A 23,823-nucleotide genomic window follows, 5' to 3' on the forward strand; every position below is an offset into this window, starting at 1 on the left:
GGTATTATTTCTGGGTTAGCAGAGCCTGTAACCTGAAGCGTATGTAACCTGAAGCGTATGTAACCCGAGGTACCACTGTAATTAGACATTTTAGAAGGTGGAAGTCGAAAGTAATTTGTAACCATTTTAAATATCAATAGTAAAACTCAAATCTGTCGAATTGAGTATAGTTTTTACACAATTGCCTTCATCTTTCTGCAATACAGAAAATGCCACCCATTCTATCTTCTGTCATAGAATTAAGTAGATCTGCTTCTGATGATCTGATCTCGAAGTTTAAAAGCTGCTAATGGAGGTAGCAAGATTTACAATTGAACACGCTATTGGATTATCTAAAAACCAGAGAATATGGGGCCTATATAATCCCAGTTGCACTGTGGAATACATAAACTGGTAGCCACTTCAGATTTATATAGCTTTTCCCCCTTTCTTGACTGCATAGTTAGTATTTATCTTTTTTGTAAATTAGCCTGTTTGATGGCTTCTTTCTTTCTTTCTTTCTTTCTTTCTTTCTTTCTTTTTCTTTTATGTATATCATTGATTTCTAGGCTGCTCATTCTAATTGCATAGCTGTGAAAAAGAAACCCATTAAGGAGCGATTCCTAGGTTTAATACGTCTTGGATTTCCGTGTTGGAAATACTGAGCTATGTGGACTAATAATAATAATAATAATAATAATAATAATAATAATAATAATTTATTATTTGTACCGCGCCCATCTGGCTGGGTTTCCCCAGCCACTCTGGGCGGCTTCCACAGAGACCAAAAATACACTAAAATGTCACACATTAAAAACTTCCCTGAACAGGGCTGCCTTAAGATGTCTTCTGAATGTCATCTGATGGGAGGGCGTTCCACAGGGTGGGTGCCACTACCGAGAAGGCCCTCTGCCTGGTTCCCTGTAGCTTTGCTTCTCACAATGAGGGAACCGCCAGAAGGCGCCCCCCCCCCCGATTGGTACGATTGGGTGTTAGGCGGCTCCTTGTCTTGTTCTTGTGTTTAAGAGACTGACCTATGAACAGCAAATCACTAAGGGAGCCAGCCTATGCACAATAAGCTGGTGTAAAGCATGCAGGCGTTAGCTGAGTCGAGTGGAGTGCAAGCTTGGAGCCTTTCTTAATAGATCCGAGGACGAGAGGTTAATTGCTAAATCCTGGGGGGCAGAACTAATCCATTCCACTCCATTTCTGGCCATTTGCACTCCATTTGCACATTGCAAATGCCTGTTTCTTGCTTTCTTCCAGCCTTTAGTAAGACTCCCTCTTTGCCTTCGCTTTCCCCTTGCCGGTAAGCCAATAAGGAACATTGCTGGGAAGGCACCAGACTCTGATTTTAAGAAAAGAGGGCAGGGTTTTCTGTTTTTCAGCTGCACTGAAGGGTTCTTGAAAACCCGGCATATATAAAAGGAGGCTGCTGGAAAGCGGCGCTCTGGTTGGCCTATTTGGCGTCCCAGAGGATCGCTTGAGTCACAGAAGAAAGGGGAGACCACAAACATTGCTTGCTATTCCAGAGGGAGATGCCTAGTTCTGCTTGAAGGCGCTGCTGTCGCATCATCTGCTTATTTTAAGAAACAGTGAAGGAACGCTGCAGGCTCTTCAAATAACCTGGATAGGTAATATTAATGCCTCACTACCTCCATTTCCCCCCATTCCCATTTGCTTAGTTTTCCTCCAATCTGGCCCTTCTGAGATGAGAATCCTTCTGCTTTGCATGTAATATTTTCCCCTTCCTAGTCCGCTTGCAATCCCATAGCAAGCAGGGTCTTTAAAACTCTGCCTTATAATTCCTTATTAGGCGACTTTGCTCCTTTCCCAGTAACTAACTAGATGGCATGCATGAATAAGCTTGTCAACACTGATAACTTTCAAGATTTAAAGCTACTCTTGTTGTTTCTAATTCATTTTATATTGGCCAAGTTATTGCAGTCGCACCTTGGATTTCGAACAGCTTAGTTCCTGGACATTTTGGCTCCCGAACGCCGCAAACTCGGAAATGACTGTTCCGGTTTATGAACTATTTTTGGAAGCCAAACGTCCGCAGGGGCTTCCACAGCTTCTGATTGGCTGCAGGAGCTTCCTGCAGCCAAACAGAAGCCGTGCTTTGGTTTTCGAACATTTTGGAAGTTGAACGGACTTCTGGAATGGATTCTATTCGACTTCCAAGGTATGACTGTATTTTAAAACCTGTGTTTATTTACAAATAAAAATATTAGAATTGCCGCTGCAGTGTGTGTTTTTGCTAGGCATAGAGAGCATGTGCAGGAATTTTGGTCCATGCTAAGTTTTCCCAGGCAAAGCAAAGGGTGTCTAAGGCTCTGAGCCTAGGCAGTCCTCTCTTTTTGTGTTGTCTCCAGTAAAGATCCCAAGGACTGTATTGCTGCTTGCTTCCCTGCACGTGTGAATGCATGCATTCCTGCAAGGGCAAATCTGCTGATCAACAACACTAGGCTTCCTTGTCTGGTGCAGCACTGCGCTCTTCCGTGTCAGCGCTAATTTGTTTAAAGGATGAGGTGTGGCTTTATAGGGTGAATTTGAAAATGTCAGTCTCTTCTAGAACAAACATCCAATTCGGGATCCACCGCCTCTCCCTGCTGAGCGGTGACAAGACCCAAGGCGTTCCAGGCACTCATCCTGGGTCTGTGTTCCTTTGGAGAACTGAGACATAGCAGAGGCTGTCGTAGCTTTCAAAAATATAGTTTATTCACCTGTTTGTACCTTCCGTCTTCACGGAGAGAGTCCAGATCTTACAGTGTGGTCATTCCAAGAGGCGATGTGTTCCCCCAGAGCAGTGCAGTCACAGAGTCCGAGGCATCTCTCCCAGCCAGCCTTCAGCCAGCCTGCCCAAGATGGAGCCCAGCCTCTCTTCCTCCTCCTTCTGCCCAGAACACTCTGCTACAAAACTCCCTTTTCTTGTCACCTCACACCCTGACAACCTTCCAAACCTTCTCTCTGGGGGGAGGACAGTTCTCTTGAGTTGCCAATGGCCCTCAGTTGCCCTCTATTGTTTCTTAATGGCCCTAGCTAGGCCAGGTTTCTTGGGCAAGCCCAGGAATTCCTCCGCAGCTGGTATTTCTGCCTTCACATCCCAAATAATCAAAATCCTACAATTTATTAATTCCTAGGTTCTTTTTTTTGGGGGGGGGTCTCCCAAACACATAACAATTATCAAAGGCAGCTGTTGGCACTTTGGATTTCACTGGCATTTCAAGCTGAAGAGTATTTTGGGAAAACTTGCTATGTTATGGTATACATGGAAACATTAAACTATGCATAGAATTAAAAGTAAAACTAGTTTGTCATAGACATACTCTTCATTTGACGTAAGTGCTTCAACTGAAAGGTCAAGGTTGATTTCCATCCTATGTGATATTCTGTAACCATCTGTTTCTGAAAAACCATCTTGTATCCTTTCCCATGTGTTTCTTTTTCAGCAAATATTCTTTATTTGCTACATTGAGAAGTCTTGGGAATTCTATGTGCTTTGTTTAGGGACTGCTCTGAGTCTTTTCCCCTCAAAAGGGCCTTCTGTATTGCAACATGAATGGGAGCTGATATGGAGAACCCCAGAGACGTTGGAATCTTCTGGAGAGATACATTAGATTACTCTTTTCTCATTGCTAAGGCTGGAATCAGCTCTCATAGTCTGAATCACCCTGCTACACCAAGTCTGTGGGGCACAGGGGAAATCCCCCTTACATTCTTCCAATTGTTTTGGATCCAGTGTGCAGTGGTGTAGCGTGGGGGGTGCAGGGGGGGCCGGCTGCACCGGGCGCAACATCTGGGGGTTAGGGTTAGGGTGCGCAAATCCATGGGTTAGGGGGTGCAAATCCACGGGTTAGGGGGCGCAAATTACTTGCCTTGCTCCGGGTGCTGACAACCCACGCTACGCCACTGCCAGTGTGCATTTTATTCAGGCTCATGGAAGCTGTTGTGAAACTTTTTGTTGGGGTAGAATGAGAGGAGAGGTCTATTTTAAAGCCCTATACGGCCTAGGACCCTCGTACCTACGGGACCGCCTCTCCTGGTATGTCCCACAGAGAAACTTACGATCTTCAAACAAAAACATCTTGGAGGTCCCAGGCCACAGAGAGGTTAGGCTGGCCTCAACTAGAGCCAGGGCTTTTTCAGCTGTGGCCCCGATCTGGTGGAACGCTCTGCCACAAGAGATTAGGGCCCTGCGGGACTTGACATCTTTCCGCAGGGCCTGCAAGACAGAGCTGTTCCACCAGGCCTTTGGCCAAGGCACAGCCTGACTCCCTCCTTTGGCAATTTTTGCGGAGCTCTAGCCCAATGGTTGCCATCAATTTGATTTGGAGTAATTTTTTAATGAAATTATTTTAGAATGTTGTATTACTTTGTTGTTAGCCGCCCTAAGCCCGGCTTCAGTTGGGGAGGGCGGGATATAAATAAAAATTTATTATTATTATTATTACCAGGATGGGCTACAATCCGTGTTGTCCTCCCGAATCATGTGAAAAATGTCATGTGATAAAAGGGAATGATGTGATGAATGTTTCTAATGGTGAGCCACATCCGTGGTGCTGCCATTGTGGCAAATAATAATAATAATAATAATAATAATAATAATAATAATAATGATAACCCTGGTAACTTCCACAAAGCTCTAGAGTAAAGCAGAAAACGGTGCCATGTCACAGCCATGAGACACAGAATACTTTTGACATTTCCCCAACTTTATATGTCAGTTTTAGCCCTTTCTGGGTGTGTCCTAGGAAAGTCACCAGTTGTGCATCTTTTCAATACATTGTTGTTGTTTAGTCGTTTAGTCATGTCCGACTCTTCTTGACCCCCTGGACCAGAGCACGGCAGGCACTCCTGTCTTCCACTGCCTCCCACAGTTTAGTCAAACTCATACTGGTAGCTTCGAGAACACTGTCCAACCATCTCGTCCTCCGTCGTCCCCTTCTCCTTGTGCCCTCCATCTTTCCCAACATCAGGGTCTTTTCCAGGGAGTCTTCTCTTCTCATGAGGTGGCCAAAGTATTGGAGCCTCAGCTTCAGGATCTGTCCTTCCAGTGAGCACTCAGGGCTGATTTCCTTAAGAATGGAGAGGTTTGACCTTCTTGCAGTCCACGGGACTCTCAAGAGTCTCCTCCAGCACCATAATTCAAAAGCATCAATTCTTCAGCAATCAGCCTTCTTTATGTCCAGCTCTCACTTCCATACATCACTACTGGGGAAACCATAGCTTTAACTATACGGACCTTTGTCGGCAAGGTGATGTCTCTGCTCTTTAAGATGCTGTCTAGGTTTGTCATCGCTTCCAATACTTTAATGATATGTCAAAGTAATATTTGGTGCTTAAAAATCATGAGTTGGATCCAGCTAGTTGCATTTAGGCCCCATTGAAATCAATGCGAAAGTTAAGCTCCATTTGCTTCAGTGGGTCGCAGAGCAAGTAAGTCCACCTGAATGGGGCTTCCTACAGGGTAAATGATGAGATGCATTGTGGTCCATGAAAGGTTACGCCAGAACAAATTTGTTACTGTCTAAGGTGCCTCAGTGGTCTTTTTTGTTTCAGCCTTAAATAGTTACTGTGTTTTCTTTTATGAATTAAACAAAACAAATGGTTTGCTTAGCTACTCGAAGAAATGACTTTGTAATACAGTTGTACATTGGAAGTCAAACGGAATCCATTCCAGAAGTCTGTTCGACTTCCAAAATGTTCGAAAATCAAAGCATGGCTTCTGATTGGCTGCAGGAAGCTCCTGCCGCCAATTGGAAGCCCCCCCGGACATTCGGCTTCCAAAAATAGTTCGCAAACTAGAACAGTCACTTCTGGGTTTGCTGCATTCAGGAACCAAAACGTTCAGGAACTAAGCTGTTCGAAAACCAAGGTATGATTGTAAGGGTAAACTCAAGGGCGAGTTGTTAAATCTTGTATCGATGGCATATTTGGGTGCTGCTGCACACAGTTTTAAAACGTATCCTATTTGAGAGTTACCGTACTTTTCCATGTATAAGACTAGTTTTGGTTTTTTTACTGAAAAATTATGTTTAAAATCGGGGGACGTCTTATACACAGGTAGTAAAAGGTAAAGGTAAAGGACCCCTGGATGGTTAAGTCCAGTCAAAGGTGACTATGGGATTGCAGTGCTCATCTCGCTTTCAGGTTGAGGGAACCGGCGTTTGTCCACAGACAGCTTTCTGGGCCATGTGGCCAGCATGACTAAACCGCTTCTGGTGCAACAGGGTACCGTGATGGAAACCAGAATGCACGGAAATGCCATTTACCTTCCTGCCACAGTGGTACCTATTTATCTACTTGCGCTGGTGTGCTTTCGAACTTCCAGGTTGGCAGGAGCTAGGGCAGAGCAATGGGGGACGTGGGATTGGTGCTGCGAACCAGAGATGCTGCACAGCATGTTATTGGTGTCTGCAGCAAGGGGTGTTGTTGATTTATTGATTTTTAGTTCCCCAAAATAGGAGGTGTCTTATACATGGGAGCGTGTTATACATGGAAAAGTACCGTATATCATATTTAATTGGCATAATGGTCAGTATGTTCTGACGGAACGGTGTAAATTACAGCCAGTGAATCACACGATGTTTCCCAACATTTCCTTGGTCAAAGATTAGGTTTGATCATGATAAGATGAAAGAGGAGACTTTGTGTCATATTTCTTCGTCTTTTCTTCTGGGCCCAATTTCATGTGGGCTTCACAAGTTTATCCGCTATGGAGTAGAAATGGATTTATTTATCTGTAAGTGTGCAGCTTATGCAACCACTTGTGAATCTATGCCTGCTGTTGTTGTTTTTCTAGTGTGCAGCGTCTGTTTCGGAATAAGCCATTAGGTTACAGTGATCACTGTAACACACTGGATCTGCTTGAGAACTTTTAATTAATATAACCATACTGCCACCTTGTGGTAATTGGGTAGAATTCAGTCTTTCTAATTAAGTCGTACTGATATGGTTTTAATTCAGATCAATGAGTAAAAGGCAGTGCTTTTAAAAAAAAGTGTTTAGGGGTACTCTCATTTTCCTGCTCATATTGAAAGACTGCTCCTTAATGAGGCCAAACTTAGATTCACAAAATGTTTAGGGGTATGCGTACACCTGCGTCCCCTCAGAAAAAAAAGCACTGGTAAAAGGTAAAGGTAAAGGACGCCAGAACAGTTAGGTCGAGGTTTCAGTTTTTATAAATAATATAATTATTTTGCAATGTATGTAACAATTTTGGCACATATGTAATTTTGAATTTTCATTTCTTTTTCTTCCCCCCCTCAAGACCAGTATAAAGGAAGGATTACTTTTGAAGCAAACCAGCTCTTTTCAGCGATGGAAAAAACGTTACTTTAAGCTTCGGGGCCGTACTCTTTACTATGCCAAGGATTCAAAGGTGAAGATTCATTCTGGTAGAAATCAATATACCGTCTCTATAATACTAACTGTGTTTGGGTCTCTCTCACTCTCTTTGCCTATTTATTATGAAAACAGTTTTAAAAGTAGCTCCCCCTGCTTTTGTAAAAATTAGCTGTGTTGCCTGCATAGGTTTCTTGTATTTTTCTAGCACATTTAAAAAATAAATTAGTAGTGGGTTTGATTTCTGCTTTCTGGGATGAAAATGTTAGGTCAGCGGCAGGAACGTCTGGTTTGCAGGCCTAGCGAGGACCACAAGGCCATTTTGGCCAAGTTGTGCTGGATTTACTCTTCATGTCACATATGACATCAGCTCTGGGGCAGGTGGTAAGCAAGGCTTGCATAGCCTTTTGCATTTGAAACCTGGACTGTCAGGGTTTTAAAGTACAGCTCAGGGCTCTCTGCTGGTACTCCTTGCTGCCCGCAAAGGGGCTGGAAGAAGTGGCTTGGGTTCAAGAGCATGGGAGGAAGTATTTGAATCTCAGAAAATAATAATAATAATAATAATAATAATAATAATAATAATAATAATAATAATAATATATTTATACCTCGCCCATCTGGCTGGGTTTCCCCAGCCACTCTGGGTGGCTCCCAACCGAATATTGAAGGCAGCCCTGTTTAGGGAAGCTTTTAATGTTTAATAGACTATTGTATTTTAATATTCTGTTGGAAGCCACCCAGAGTTGCTGGGGAAACCCAGCCAGATGGGCGGGGTATAAATAATAAATTATAAACTTCCCTAAACAGGGCCTCCTTCAGTTGTCTTTAAAAAGTACAATAGTTGCTTATTGCCTTGGCATCTGGTGGGAGGGTGTTCCACAGGGCGGGTGCCACTACCGAGAAGGCCCTCTGCCTGGTTCCCTGTAATCTCACTTCTTGCAACGAGGGAACCACCAGAAGGCCCTCGGCGCTGGACCTCAGTGTCCGGGCAGAACAATGGGGGTGGAGATGCTCCTTCAGGTATACAGGACCGAGGTTTCCTCTGGAGAGCTGGGCAAAACAAAGCATTTTTTTCCCTGTCCAGAGGGGAAAATACTGTTTTTAGTAGCATTACCCCCTCTCAAAGGGACTGCCTGTAACTGCCAATCATCTGACTGATGATTAGCAAGGTGCTTTGAAGGTCTGCTGTGAGCTCCAGTCAGCTGATTGGCACTGAAAACATCTTCAAAGGAGGTTGCTGTAGCTGCTGTCAGTCTCCTGGGTTGTCCCGCCTATCTGTCAAAGTTATCTTGTGGGCTGTTAGGGAGATAAGGACCTGGCTCTTATGTGAAAAGAGACAGCTCAGAGTTACATTGATAACATTCACCCTAACTTGACTTCTAAGACTACTGTGGTCTAAAAATGGACATTGCCTAAAGGTAAATTTAAATATCCTAGCTATAGAGAAAGCGAGAGATAATAATTTAATAATAATAATAATTTATTATTTATACCCTGCCTATCTGGCTGGGTTTCATCACATGGGGAGTCCTTGCCTGTTTCATTAGCAGAGCCACAGGGTTACAGGGAACCAGGCGGAGCGCCTTCTCGGTAGTGGCACCCGCCCTGTGGAACACCTTCCCACCAGCTGTCAAAGAGAAAAACAACTACCAGACTTTTAGAAGATATCTGAAGGCAGCCCTGTTTGGGGAAGCTTTTAATGTTTGACAGAATATTGTATTTTAATATTTTGTTGGAAGCCGCCCAGAGTGACTGGGGAAACCCAGCCAGATGGCCGGGGTATAAATAATATATGATGATGATGATGATGATGATGATGATGAAATAGTCAAATCAAATCAATTCAGATCAAATATTTATTGTTGCAGTGTCAGTGTCCAACCCCAAAGCAACAAAGCAAGAAACACATGCAACATATATACAATACACTCTATGTGTATAATAGAGTAAAAGTGAATAGAATAGAATGGAAATAGGTAGATTAAAAAAAATAAATGAAGTAAAACAAACTTAAAAGATGTGATCCTGTCACAAACTCCAATGAGGGAAACTACAGAGCATCTAGAATCAGTTTTGGTTGCTCCAGTGCAGTACTTATTGATATAAAAAGGACCTGCTTGTCCAGGAAAGTTTACTAGGAAGGGTTCAATGAAGATTGTACGCAACTCACAATGCAAGGAGCTGCACAGGAGGACATGGGTCACCCCGTTGGCATCACTGGCGCATATGGAGGAGCACATGAAAGCGCACCAGGGTGAAGGCCCTGCAATGCTTTTGGACCGAGAAAGTGGAAAGCGAGTTTGCTGGTTTGTTGGGCTGGAGTGTTCTGTCAATCAGTGTATGACTGGAGGTTGAGCCTAGATCGTTATAGTGTTCAACATCTAGGATACAGTGGTACCTCTTAGGGACGCAATCTGTTCTGGGTTGCCATTTGCACACGTGACGTGATAGAGCGCTCCTGCGCATGCGCAAAGCGTGCAGATCACTCTTGCGTGAAGTGGCGAACCCGGAAGTAAACACTTCTGGGTTTGCCGCGTTCGTAACCTGAAAAAACGCAGCGTGAAGCAAACGCAACTCGAGGTATGATTGTACATTGTTTGAAAACCACTCTCGACTTCTCATATCCCATAAATTTCTCTTCTGGTACTTTCTGTTAAGTTGTGGGTGAACATATCAGACGACACGGCTATTCTTCCAACAGTTCTTGTTTATTCACAGGCCAGAACAGAACTGAACTGAAGGGTTCAGCCAGCCTGCTTATGTAGAGCTCCACTAGAACGCAACAGTAACCATTTTCTGTAACTATCCAATCACTGAATGTCACTTTCAATCCCTTATTTGCATATGTGGACCTGAGTGAAAACTATCTACAGTATCCCCCTGCTGGCCCAGGGTGAGAACTTCAGTACATAACACCTTCTTCATGTAGGCTTTCTTCATGGCAGGGAGTAGCAATCTCTTTTTTTGTGACAGTGAACTGTGCTTAGTTCTCCCAGTCATAACATAATGCTACATATGAGGTCAAGGGGGAAACTGAGCTTTATTTCACCCGGTTCAAAGCTCCAGTTTGGCACACACCCTAATCTACTGGAGGAGATTTTGAGCAAGACTGCAGGGAAGATCTGTGGCACACGTGGAAATCTGCTTCATGTGTGTAATAAAAGCATTGGCTACAACCTTAAACGTCTTAAGTTTAGGAGCATCGACTGATTCCCTGGCTTTTTCTTTAAAACCCCCCTGAAAAGATAACAGGCAAGTAACATTCCGGTGTATGTGGAAAATGAAACGCATCTTCTGTGTTCTTTTCACAGTCTTTAATCTTCGATGAAGTTGACTTGTCCGATGCCAGTGTGGCCGAATCAAGCACAAAAAATGTCAACAACAGCTTTACGGTATGCTTCCAATATTCTTGATGTTCTAACAAGCTTTTGAGTTTTTCGTTTTGCCTTTTTAAAACTTGTGACAGTGGAATTTCTCCGAGTGTTCTTAAGAAAGGTGTGTTTATTGAAACATTTCTTTCATCTGACGAGAGCACGTAACCTATAAACCATCAATTATTCTATAGCATGGACAATGAGACACACTTAAGGATTTAGGAAGGGGAGGGACGATATTACAGGAGGGCGTTCCACAGGGCAGGCGCTGTTACTGAGAAGGCCCTCTGTCTGGTTCCCTGTAACCTCACAGTGAGGGAACCACCAGAAGGCCCTCACCGCTGGACCTCAGCGTCTGGGCAGATCGATGGGGGTGGAGACGCCCCTTCAGGTATACTGGACCGAGGCCGTTTAGGGCTTTAAAGGTCAGCACCAAGACTGAATTGGGAGCCAATGTAGGTCTTTCAGGACCTTCTGAAACATTTGAATGGCTTGGACCATTGGCATAATCATTCGTGAGCGCCTTCTCCTTCTTTGTGGAGCCTGTTTGGCTCCCTGGTATACTCCAGAACTTAAGGTGGGGAAACAAGCTGGAAGACCGCTCAAATGTAAGTGGAGAAAAATGCAAATTGAGGGCTCACCATCGAGTCTACCTTGTGGCAGTGAAGGCAGCAAAGAAGGCATACTCGTAGCTGCCTCCGTTGCATCCTCAGTTTGTCGTCTGGCAGAGCTCTTCCAGGTAGAGAGGGGCCTTTTGCAGTCTGGCCCAGAGGAGGTGGGGAAACCAGTGGTAGCTCGCTGTGACTTGTTTGCAAAGCATTTTGAGGACAGAATGCTTGCATCCACCAGGCTCTTGACTTGGCTGTTACAGCAGATGAATCTCAAGGGATGTCTAAAGCACAGTCTAGTCCCGTTATATTGGATGAGTTTCAGTTGTTAAGACTCGAGAATGTGTCCCTCTTGGCTGATAAAAACCACCAGAGAGGGGACAGCTGGCTGGGCCATGGAGCTGATTCATGCCTCTTTATGAGAGGCAGTGGTAAAACCGCTCCTCAAGAAACACTCCCTGTTAGATGTTACAGGTTTCCAGACTAGCTGGTAAATGCTTAGGTTATTTCAAGTTATTTCACTTCAGTTCCTTAGTTGCATAGATGTTACAGCTTATCACCGTATTTTTCGCTCCATAAGACGCACCTGACCATAAGACACACCTAGTTTTTAGAGGAGGAAAACAAGAAAAAAAAATATTTCAAACGTAACGGTTGATGTATGATTTTTGTGGTTCATGCTGTGGCCATAGACATGTGATCTGATGGTGAATTTGGGGTGACCCAATGCAAAAATCCTGAGGATCCATGTGGATCCATGCTTTGTAACCACATTTTTGCACCATTGCAGCCCCAGGAAACAGTGGATGTGTGATTTTTTTGGTGCAGGCTGTAGCCATGGACATGCTATGTGATCTGATGGTGAATTTGGGGTGACCCAATGTAAAAATCCTGAGAATCCATGGGCTTTTACCTCCCCCTCTCCCAGGCAGCCTCTGCTAGTGTCACTTATCTCTCTTCTGATCCCACAGATCAGCTGCTTCCTTTCAACACTCCCTTCCCTCTTGTTTGCCTTAGTGTCTTTTCCTTAGCTGGAGCAGTTTTTTGCTCCTCCTTCTCTTCTAATTTCTCTCCTTATCGCTTTAGTCTTCCTGTTTTCCCCCTTTGCACGTTTGGAGTCTTTACCTCCCCCGTCCCAGGCAGCCTCCTTTATCTTTAGCGTCCCTTATCTCTCTCCCCGATCAGCAAACGATCAGCGGCTTTGTTTCAACACCCACTTCCCTCTTTCACAAAAAAAATCATGATCTACTTTTTGCCGCTGGGCAATTCAGCTCCAGGGACCACACATTTGCTCCATAAGATGCACAGACATTTCCCCTTACTTTTTAGGAAGAAAAAAGTGTGTCTTATGGAGAGCAAAATACGGTACTTTGGTTCTTAAACAAGGTGGTACTTTCTGTCAGTTTTCCAGCCTTTTGACAATCCCACTCCTGATGTTTTTCCAAATAGTACAACAGATCCAGGGGATCACCACGCCCCTCCTAACTGGTTTAGGATTCTTCTCTTTCTAGAAGATCTCTCCCCTCTCGACTGACATGCGACCCAAGTCCTCCTCACAGCTTCTACTTCTCCTGCTCAAATCCAGCCCTCCAGTTAACACCTGTCTGAATACACTCCCAAGCTACAACACACTGTCTTCTGATCTGATCTCAGAGACTCCTTTTTCTAGCTGTAGATATTTTTCTTAGAGTGGAAGTTGCAGATGGATCAGAACCAGCCAGTTGCTCATCTCCCTTTCCTGAGCAAGGTTCTAGAGCAGGTGGTTACGGGCCAGATCCATTCACTTTTGGAGGAAACTGGTTTTCTAGATCCATTTCAATCAGGTTTTAGGCCTGGTTTAGGCTTGGTCATCCTGTGATAGCCTTTGTCGGGACAGAGACAGGGGAAACATGTCCTTGTTAATTTTCCTCGACCTCTCAGCGGCTTCTGATACCATCAAGCATGTACAGTGGTACCTCGGGTTACATACGCTTCAGCTTACATACGCTTCAGGTTACAGACTCCGCTAACCCAGAAATAGTGCTCCAGGTTAAGAACTTTGCTTCAGGATGAGAACAGAAATCGTGCTCTGGTGGCGCGGCAGCAGCAGCAGGCCCCATTAGCTAAAGTGGTGCTTCAGGTTAAGAACAGTTTCAGGTTAAGAACGGACCTCTGGAACAAATTAAGTACTTAACCCGAGGTACCACTGTATTGCATTGTGAGGAAGATTCTGAAGTCTTTTTAATATGTTGTGAACAATTATTGTGTGGTTAAAAACTAATTTTTAAGCCACCTCGAGGTTTTGGAACGGGATTTAGATCATGGGAATCAATCAATAAATTGGGTTCCTGTGTGTGAGTTGTGCATTTTTGTGGGGTAGATATGTTTGAAAAGGTCAGGAGGTGGAGAAGAGGTTCTTCAGTTCCAGAGGCAGCTTGTATATATAGAACGGCTTGCAAGGGTCTCCCTCTTCCTTGTGACTCACGGATTGTGCTGCTTGTGGTTAGTGAGCTTGTTAGAGACCGTAAAGAGCAGTTTGGCGAAGAGCATCTCGCATGGAAGAAACAAATGGCAGAGACTGCTGGGTAAGTCAGGGAGGAGGAAGTCAGAGGATACTGTGTGTTGCTATTAGTGTCATTATAAGACAAATTTTTTCATCATTATGTGGAATATGAACTTTGAAACTTTTGTAGATCTTAATTTGTTGTGGTCTAACTTAATAGCCTATCAGAGAGCACGGCAATGGAATGGGGAAATAATAACGACTCTGAGATGGAAAGAAAATCTTCTGAACGTTTGCTGCTTAAAGGTCTATGTTGTTTGGCTTTTTAAGTTAAGGGCACCAATATAAACCACAGTTATTGTCTTCACTCACTGCTTTCCCGACGCTTTAAGCACACATATCTTATTTTGATTGCAAAGTAATATAAATGCAGCGTCATACCGAACACTGGAATATAAAATACATTAAATATCCTTACAACCTAGGCTTGCTGTTCTCAGAAGGGCGATGAATTTGTAGTATCTGAATTTCCTACTAGAAATAAACAAGAATCTCTCTCTCTCTCTCTCTCTCTCTCTCTCTCTCTCTCTCTCTCTCTCTCTCTCTCTCTCTCGTGAATTACACAGGAAACATTTACAACTGATAACTAATTTTTTGTCTTTGGAATTTATTAAGGTGATCAGTATTTTTGAAGAATAATGAGATCTTGCCTTTTCTGCGTTCTTTGTTACCTTGCCTTCCTTATAGCAATTCAGAGTCATCATATTAAGTGATCTCTTCCCCACCCCCCAGGTAATCACACCATTCAGGAGATTAATATTGTGTGCAGAGAACAGAAAAGAGATGGAGGATTGGATCAGCTCTCTGAAGTCCGTACAGTCCCGGGAACATTATGAGGTAAGAGGAATCCTGCGCGTCTTGCGCTTTTAAAAACTGAAATATTGCCAGTTTTTCAGGATGCAGTAAACGGGGAAGAAAAGGTGTATCTCCCTGATGCGGTGTGAAAAATCCATGAAACTAAAATAGAGATTTGGTTAAACCTCATACAGTGGTGCCTTGCAAGACGAAAAGAATCCGTTCCGCGAGTCTCTTCGTCTTGCGGTTTTTTCGTCTTGCGAAGCAAGCCCATTAGCGGCTTAGTGGCTTAGCGCTATTAGCGGCTTAGCGGGCTTAGCGGATCAGCTGATAAGCGGCTTAGCGGATCAGCTGATAAGTGGTTTAGCAGATCAGCTGTTAAGCGTCTTAGCGGATCAGCTGATAAGCGGCTTAGCGGCTTGGGGAAAAGGGGGGGAGGAAAAAACCCCCGCAGGAACTCGCAAGACATTTTCGTCTTGCGAAGCAAGCCCATAGGAAATTCGTTTTGCGAAGCACCTCCAAAACGGAAAACCCTTTCGTCTAGCGGGTTTTCCATCTTGCAAGGCATTCGTCTTGCGGGGCACCACTGTATATCCATATAGCTCATGTTATTTTTGTTTAAAGAGCCTGGGGAGTATTGTTTTGGAAGGTGAGTTTTTCAAACGTGAGGTGGTTTTAGCTGCTGCTGTAGTGATGTCCTGTTGCTTCAAATCTCTCTTAACTTCTCCTTCATTAGGCTGCCCAGTTTAATATGGAACATTTCTCAGGGATGCATAACTGGTACGCCTGTTCCCACGCTCGACCCACCTTCTGCAACGTCTGCAGAGAGAGCCTTTCTGGAGTTACTTCTCATGGCCTGTCCTGTGAAGGTAAAGGCGGCGGCAGCCCCCTCCCCCATTTTGTATTATCACATAATTAAGTGGTGACACACAGTAGAAGAATGTATATCATATTAATCTAAGTAAAGGTAAAGGGACCCCTGACCATTAGGTCCAGTTGTGGCCAACTCTGGGATTGCGGCGATCATTTCGCTTTATTGGCCAAGGGAACCAGCGTACAGATTCCGGGTCATGTGGCTAGCATGACTAAGCCGCTTCTGGCGAACCAGAGCAGCGCACGGAAACGCCGTTTACCTTCTCGCCGGAGCGGTACCTATTTATCTACTTGCACTTTTGGGTGTGCTTTCGAACTGCTAAGTTGGCAGGAGCTGGGACCAAGCAATGGGAGCTCACCCCGTCACGGGGATTCGAACCGCAGACCTTCTGATTGGCAAGCCTGGTGTTTTAGACCACAGCGCCCCCTGCGTCCCCATATTGTGTAGCATGTAACCTCTGTGGTTTAACCCACAGTGCCACCCGTGTCCCTATCAAGCTAAGTAATAATTTGCTATTGAGCTTCAGTGAACATCATAAAATCATTTAGTCCGACCCCCTGCAATGTTTTTTGCCTTTAAAATGTAGAGGTTCCTGAAAAGAACCTTTCAGGATTCTTGATACCCTTGTTTCTTCATTGTTAGCTTGGCCACGTTGGCCCTGCCTGCCACAAATGCCTTCTTTTAGGAAATTCATTTCCTAGGAAAATAACAAGGCAGTTTTGTTCCCCCCCACCCCATGTCTAGATATTGTATTGTTTAACTCTTGTGTTGGCTTTATAGAACTGAACTTTTAGCTACATCCGTCATGCCACGTTGTCATCTACCAGTGCGTTGCATTTGGTTCTTTGTAGATCGACCCAAATGTGTGAGTTGCTACTCACATGTAGGAATTCTGCACACGATCAGGAGCTTGCAAAGTTGGGTTTCTGTGAAGACAGCTGTTTGCAACACACACTGGGAAATAAGGACACAAGGCTGAGGAAGCTGGGTCACATTTGTTAATTTAATGGACCAGATCCACCGTAGAGAACCATGGGGTGAGATACTAACTGATCATAACCAGCCGTGGACAGCCACCCGATTCCAGATTTCCCTTTCCTCAGGCCCTCCTGTTTCAGGTCCTTCATGCTTCATCCCATCCCAGGGCCCCACAACTCTGGTTGATCTAACAGGTTGGCTTCAGAGCTGCCCCCTGCATTGCCCTACATAGCCCTGAAGAAAAGTCTCTGGACTGCACTCATCACACTGAAAGGTGCTCACCAAACCTTAATCACCAGATTTTCCAGAAGGGCCTCCTACCCCCTCCTACATGCCACAAGGGTCCTGCATTTGAGGTAGAAAAAAAGAGTGGAACGCTGTATGTCCCTGTTTAATAATATATTTTAATAATAATTTTATTATATATACCCCGCCCATCTGGCTGGTTTCCCCAGCCACTCTGGGCGGCTTACAGCACATCTTAAAAAAATAAGGAAAACATCAATCCTCAAAAAACTTACCTAAACAGGGCTGCCTTCAGATGTCTCCTAAAAGTCAGATAGTTGTTTATTTCCTTTACATCTGAAGGGAGGGCGTTCCACAGGGAGGGCGCCACTACCGAGAAGGCCCTCTTGCAATATGAATTTTTATTACCATCCAAAATGAGAGTTTATTTCCTAGTATCTTTAATCTACTTCTGGGGGTGGGGGTGTGTTTAAACCCTGCTGTGCATATTTGTATTCTTAGAAACAAAATAACGGGTTTTGTGTAATCCTACAAGACAGCTATTACGCTGTCTGACAAGTTAAACTGCAAGTCCCAGGACGTGGATCTTGTCAGATTAGCGCTTTTGCTTTTTTTGGAATCAACCAAGGCATTTGGAGAGAGCAGCTGTTCTTGGAGAACTACCAACGCAAAGTTTCTGGGATGGTGAGAAGCTAGCAGGCAATATTCTTTAATTATAATAAACAGTAGCTATACTGCTGCAAGGGTTTACATCCATTATCTCTTCAGATCCCATAAGCCATGGTTTCCTTAGGTGGTGTAATGGTTCTAGGGGTTGCTCGTGCGTAAGCAGGTGCCTATCTCCCTGGCTGGGTGCAAACACCTGGCTGGATTGCCAAAGTGAACCTTTTCTGTCCGGACATCCACTTACCCGTGGCTGTCTCAATCGCTGGCAGAATCCGTCAGTGGGTGTTTCTTAAACTTCTTCCAGCAAGGAAGTTCTTTGACGCCTAGTCTCCTCCTACTCTCCCTGCACGAAAGCCTTCTGCGCAAGGAGGGCGTGGGCAACGGAGGACCCCTACTCTCCCCGCTGGTCCCAGGCAAGGAGTCATGGGACCGCCTCGCCGATTCCACCATCTGCCCCCCTTCTCCCCTGGTGCTACGCTGATTCTCTTCCCCAGAAGATGGGCTGCCTCTCCCTATCCCGGGACGCTCCCTGGAATCCCTCTGGCTTTCGCTCTCCCCCTCCAGTACTGATGGCAGTTCCCTGACACGGCCCATAAACCTCAGCTTTCCTTCTGTGAAGTGGGAACCACTTCCTTACAAACTGGAATAAAGGTTGGGATACATTTTAAGTTCTGACAACATTAAGTAGATGGGCAGCTTGATCCTGTTCAGGAGATTCCTTGCTTCCTATGCAAAACAGGAACTCCCTGTCCTTCTGACTGTCGGTCTCTTCTAGTAACACCCTTTTGCCAGTGCCTGTGCATTGCAGTTTTTGAATTCTGGTTCTGGGGGAGACTCTTGAGAGTCCCATGGACTGCAAGGAGATCAAACCTATCCATTCTGAAGGAAATCAGCCCTGAGTGCTCACTGGAAGGACAGATCATGAAGCTGAGGCTCCAAGACTTTGGCCACCTCATGAGAAGAGAAGACTCCCTGGAAAAGACCCTGATGTTGGGAAAGATGGAGGGCCCAAGGAGAAGGGGACGGCAGAGGACGAGGTGGTTGGACAGTGTTCTCGAAGCTACAAACATGAGTTTGACCGAACTGCGGGAGGCAGGGGAAGACAGGAGTGCCTGGCGTGCTCTGGTCTATGGGGTCACGAAGAGTCGGACACGACTAAATGACTAAACAACAACATGCATTGCAGTACTGTGGCAGGAGAAGAGCCAGGCTTTTCCATATCCTAGAGCCTCATGCCTCTCCACATTAGCCCTTGTGCTGTGAAGCAGGTAATTCCCACAGTGGACTCCTGCAAGCAAGCAAGGCGCCACTTTCTCTTGGAATGCTTACTGTCATGACTAGCCACCCATGGGGATGAGGGTGGCGCTGTGGTCTAAACCACTGAGCTTGTTGGGCTTGCCGATCAGAAGGTTGGTGGTTCGAATCCCCATGATGGGGTGAGCTCCCGTTTCTCTGTCCCAGCTCCTGGCAACCTAGCAGTTCAAAAGCATACCAGTGCAAGTAGATAAATAGGTACCACTCCGGTGGGAAGGTGAACAGCTTCCGTGACAGTGTTCTGTTGCACCAGAAGCGGTTTAGTCATGCTAGCCACATGACCTGGTGTCTGTGGACAAACGCCGGCTCCTTCAGCCTGAAAGCGAGATGAGCGCTGCAACCCCATAGCCTTTGACTGGACTTCACCATCCAGGGGTCCTTTACCTTTACCTTACCTTTAACCACCTATCTACGAAGATACCACAGACGTCTGCTGGTAATGGACTTGCACTGCCTTGACTGCTATGTGTATAAACTGATATGAGGCAGGCAGCTTTGCTATGTCATTTTATACACCAGCAGAACACTCTTTTGTTTTGTTTTGATAATCCTGCAAAGCTGTACAGTTTATATTTGATAGTTTTTAAATGTTTTGTGGATTTTAGCTCTGCTTTATGTACAGTTTTATTTGCAGACTGCTTAGAGAGCCTTTTGATTACTTGGCCTATAAATCTAACTAACTAACTAACTAACTAACTAACTAACTAACTAACTAACTAACTAACTAACTAACAAAATTACCCTGCAGGGTGAGTCTCTCAGTAGTTTGGTAGAGTTGGAAAAAGTGTGAGATGAACACTCTTCCAGCGCACTGCTGGGAAGGATTCGAACTAAACAGTTACCTTTTGAACAATTTGCATTTTTAACACTACCTATTGCGGGTGGCGCTGTGGGTTAAACCACAGAGCCTAGGGCTTGCCAATCAGAAGGTCGGCAGTTCGAATCCCCACGACAGGGTGAGCTCCCGTTGTTCGGTCCCTGCTCCTGCCAACCTAGCAGTTTGAAAGCACGTCAAAGTGCAAGTAGATAAATAGGTACCGCTCCTGTGGAAAGGTAAACGGCGTTTCCGTGCGCTGCTCTGGTTCGCCAGAAGTGGCTTAGTCATGCTGGCCACATGACCCAGAAGCTGTACGTCGGCTCCCTCGGCGCCACAACCCCAGATGAGCGCCACAACCCCAGAGTTGGTCACGACTGGACCTAATGGACAGGGGTCCCTTTACCTTTACTTATTTGTGTAATGAAGTGATGTGTGTTTGATTAAGCTTCTGAAAGATGATGTGAATCATTCAAAGATTTTGTGTGTCTTTTCATCCAGTGTGCAAGTTTAAGGCTCATAAGAGATGTGCAGTCAGAGCAATAAACAGTTGCAAATGGACTACTTTGACTTCAGTTGGAAAAGATATTATTGAGGATGAAGATGGTGTAAGTATTTCTTAGAAATGCAGAGGGCACCCTGCACATGCTTTGGTTTTATGTCGAAAAATGAAACATTTGCTAATAGCTAGGATAATGCTAATTTTAAGTGATTGTGGATCCTGTTTACATTAGGCTGCTGGATTGAAGCCTTGTTACATAGAAACTCATAACACCCAAAGTAATCTCACCTGTGCAGTGGTGTAGGGGGTGCAGGGGGGCCGGCCACACCGGGTGCAACATCTGGGGGTTAGGGTTAGGGGGCGCAAATCCACGGGTTAGGGGGCGCAAATCCACGGGTTAGGGGGCGCAAATTATTTGCCTTGCCCCGGGTGCTGACAACCCACGCTACGCCACTGCACCTGTGGTCCACTAGAGGAAAGCCAGCCCCTTGCTTTGGGTATTGCGATATAGCTGCTGCCTCTGGGGTTCTGTTGCTCTCCTCACTTCCCAACACAGTGGGCTGCTTGCCAAGGGGGATTGGGGAAGCAAGGGGTGCTGCGCCAAAGTCCCTGCACCTCAGGGGCAGGCTTTTCCCCTGCACCTCCAGCGACCTTCTCTGTTGGTGTGCTTGACACAAGTTAAGCTACACTGTCAGCGAAGTGTAGTTGGGGGGGGGGCGCGCGGTACTGATAATGGCAGTTGGCTATGCCAGCTTCTCCCCTCCCAGCAACAGCACCCTGACCGTAGAAAGCCAGTTCTGAAACTCGGTGTGTGTGTTCCGTGAAACAGGCATTTCATTAGGCGACTGGAAAGGGAACCTTCTGCACCAAGGCATACACATACTCAGATGTCTTTGGTTCAGAACCTCAGGGGTTGTATCCAGCATTAAGTCTTCTTCGGAGTAAACCCATTGAAAATAATGGCTAACTTAGATCCATTAATTTCTGTGACTATTTTGAGTGCAAAATATGACCGTAATAGTTTTCAAAATGGGTTGTGTGGGTGAGGAAGCAGTAAATATGGTACAGTCAAACCTCAGTTCCCGAAAGCCTTCATTTTGGAACGTTTTGACTCCCAAACGCCGAAAACCCAGAAGTAAGTGTTCCGGTTTTTGAACATTTTTCGGAAGCCGAACATCCAACACGGCTTCTGCTTGAGTTCAGGAAGCTCCTGCAGCCGCTCAGAAGCCATGCCTTGGTTGTCAAACATTTTGAAAGCCGAACGGGCTTCTGGAATGGGTTACATTCAACAACCAAGGTTTGACTGTAGTGAATTTGGAAGAAAGGTGACATGCTGATTTCCCTGTCTCCGTTGCCCCCATTTTGACCTTTAAAACACTCCGCTGCAGGTAGCTATGCCTCACCAGTGGTTAGAAGGAAATCTTCCTGTCAGTGCCAAATGTGCAGTTTGTGACAAGACCTGTGGCAGTGTCCTGCGACTGCAAGATTGGAAGTGCCTTTGGTGTAAAACGATGGTGAGTTCAGATTGCACAGGTCTCTTTCCCTCAAAACAAGTCTCCTAGAATGTTCTCATAATTTTTGATTGGTGTTTGTCTGTCTCGAGAGACAATGGAGTCCGCCTCCGGGGGGTGAAGCCAAACCACTGCGTTCTCAGTATCGAAGTAACTTCCCCTGGGCGCAAACCTGTGCGGTGTGTCTGGAGGTCCTGGGCTGCCTAGACGACAAGACCCACCCCCCTTTCAGCCTTGCTGATGTGGTCCAAACGAAAGCAAGACGTTTGACACCAGCTTGGCTGCTGGAAGGAGGAGTACAAGGTTACCCTAGGGACTCCTGACTCATATTGGCAAATAAATTTTAGTAGCAAAAATGAAACCCTGAATATTTTTTAAATATCAGAATAAGTTGCTATTTAGAAACTGTACGTCAGACCGCGCAATTTGTGACACAGAAAGGTCAACATATTCCATTAGCCATTTGTTTTTTCTTTGAAGTTTCTGTGCAGTCCTCTGATTTTGATTTATTCTTTTGACCTCGCTTTTCTGCCCATGGATAGACAAAGCAGTATACATGTTTAATGAAAGATGTTAAGATATAAATACAAACCGTCATCATATAAGCAGCATAAAAAGGTAAGGGGACCCCTGACCATTAGGTCCAGTCGTGGCCGACTCTGGGGTTGCAGTGCTCATCTCGCTTTATTGGCCGAGGGAGCCGGCGTCCAGCTTCCGGGTCATGTGGCCAGCGTGACTAAGCCACTTCTGGCGAACCAGAGCAGCGCACGAAAACGCTGGTTACCTTCCTGCTGGAGCGGTACCTATTTATCTACTTGCACTTGATGTGCTTTCGAACGGCTAGGTTGGCAGGAGCAGGGACCGAGCAACGGGAGCTCACCCCGTCGCAGGGATTCGAACCGCCGACCTTCTGGTCAGCAAGCGCTAGGCTCTGTGGTTTAACCCACAGCGCCACCCACGTTTAATAAGCAGCATATTAAACCCAAAAATGTTCCCTGGGAAGGCTCTACAGCAGCATTCCCCAACTTGGCGCCCTCCAGATGACCGTTGGATATTGTAGCTCAGGGATCAAGTTGGGAAAGACTGCTTTCGGCATTTTACTAAGGAACTTGTCCTGCCCTCACCCATCCACCTTCAGAGAAGAGTCTTCACTATCTGAATGTGTGTAGAGCATTGGGGCAACTTTTGGCTCAGTTCTCTTCTGACTACAGTGGAAGCCACAGATCTGCAAAGTTTAGCTTGTTCCACTGCATCCATTTTCTCAGTGCCCAACCCTCTACCTAGGATCTGATGGAAGCGAGTAGGAGCCAGCATCATCTGTGTAGCCAAGCTGCTTCAGCCGAAATCTCCAGATAACTTATCTGAGCAGTTTCATGGAGATGTTAAGAAACATGTCATTCAGGATAGAGTTCTGTGGAACCCCCTGGGGTAATACACCACCTCCTTTTACCGTATTTTTTGCTATATAAGACTCACTTTTTCCCTCCTAAAAAGTAAGGGGAAATGTGTGTGCGTCTTATGGAGCGAATGCAGGCTGCACAGCTATCCCAGAAGCCAGAACAGCAAGAGAGATTGCTGCTTTCAGTGCGCAGCGATCCCTCTTGCTGTTCTGGCTTCTGGGATTCAGAATATTTTTTTCTTGTTTTCCTCCTCCAAAAACTAGGTGCGTCTTATGGTCTGGTGCATCTTATAGAGCAAAAAACACGTTATGTATGCACAAGGATTAGGTGGTGAAACATTCGCGTTTTGCATTCCTTCCTAAAATTGACTTTAGAAAGTCCTTTTGGTACTTCTTGCCTTCTTCCCGGAATATAAAAACTGTAGGAATGGCTCAGCATACCTCAGGCCTTCATGGAGCCCCCCTTCTCTTTGGATAATAATTAATAATAATAATAATTTATTTATACCCCGCTCATCTGGCTGGGTATCCCCAGCCACTCTGGGCGGCTTCCAATCGGATATTAAAAACAATACAGCTATTCAGGAAAGATACTAGTCTCTTGCTTAATAATAATAATAATAATAATAATAATAATTTATTATTTATACCCCACCCATCTGGCTAGGTTTCCCCAGCCACTCTGGGCGGCTTCTAACAAAACACTAAAATACAATAACCTATTAAACATTAAAAACTTCCCTAAACAGGGCTGCCTTTAGATGTCTTCTAAAAGTTTGGTAGTTATTTTTCTCTTTGACATCTGGTGGGAGGGTATTCCACAGGGCGGGTGCCACCACCGAGAAGGCCCTCTGCCTGGTTCCCTGTAACATGG

General features: G+C 45.2%; 1 protein-coding gene across 3 annotated transcripts in view; it reads left to right on the forward strand.

The window, feature by feature from the left end:
- The window catches only part of DGKH (diacylglycerol kinase eta), a 98,027-nt gene that overhangs the window by 33,201 nt on the left and 41,003 nt on the right, over positions 1 to 23,823 (forward strand). For 2 of the 3 annotated variants that reach the window (XM_081917743.1, XM_081917744.1), the window contains exons 2-7: positions 7,253 to 7,363; positions 10,638 to 10,718; positions 14,583 to 14,687; positions 15,382 to 15,514; positions 20,039 to 20,145; positions 21,428 to 21,553. In XM_081917743.1, coding sequence (XP_081773869.1) covers positions 14,634 to 14,687; positions 15,382 to 15,514; positions 20,039 to 20,145; positions 21,428 to 21,553 — 420 coding nt within the window. In that variant the 5' untranslated portion in view covers positions 7,253 to 7,363; positions 10,638 to 10,718; positions 14,583 to 14,633. Of the gene's footprint in view, positions 1 to 7,252; positions 7,364 to 10,637; positions 10,719 to 14,582; positions 14,688 to 15,381; positions 15,515 to 20,038; positions 20,146 to 21,427; positions 21,554 to 23,823 lie in introns of those variants that run through there. The other variant, XM_081917742.1, reaches the window with a different exon arrangement.

The sequence above is a fragment of the Podarcis melisellensis genome (assembly GCF_964234715.1).
Source record: "Podarcis melisellensis genome assembly, chromosome: 7".
NCBI classification, from domain to species: Eukaryota; Metazoa; Chordata; class Lepidosauria; order Squamata; family Lacertidae; genus Podarcis; species Podarcis melisellensis.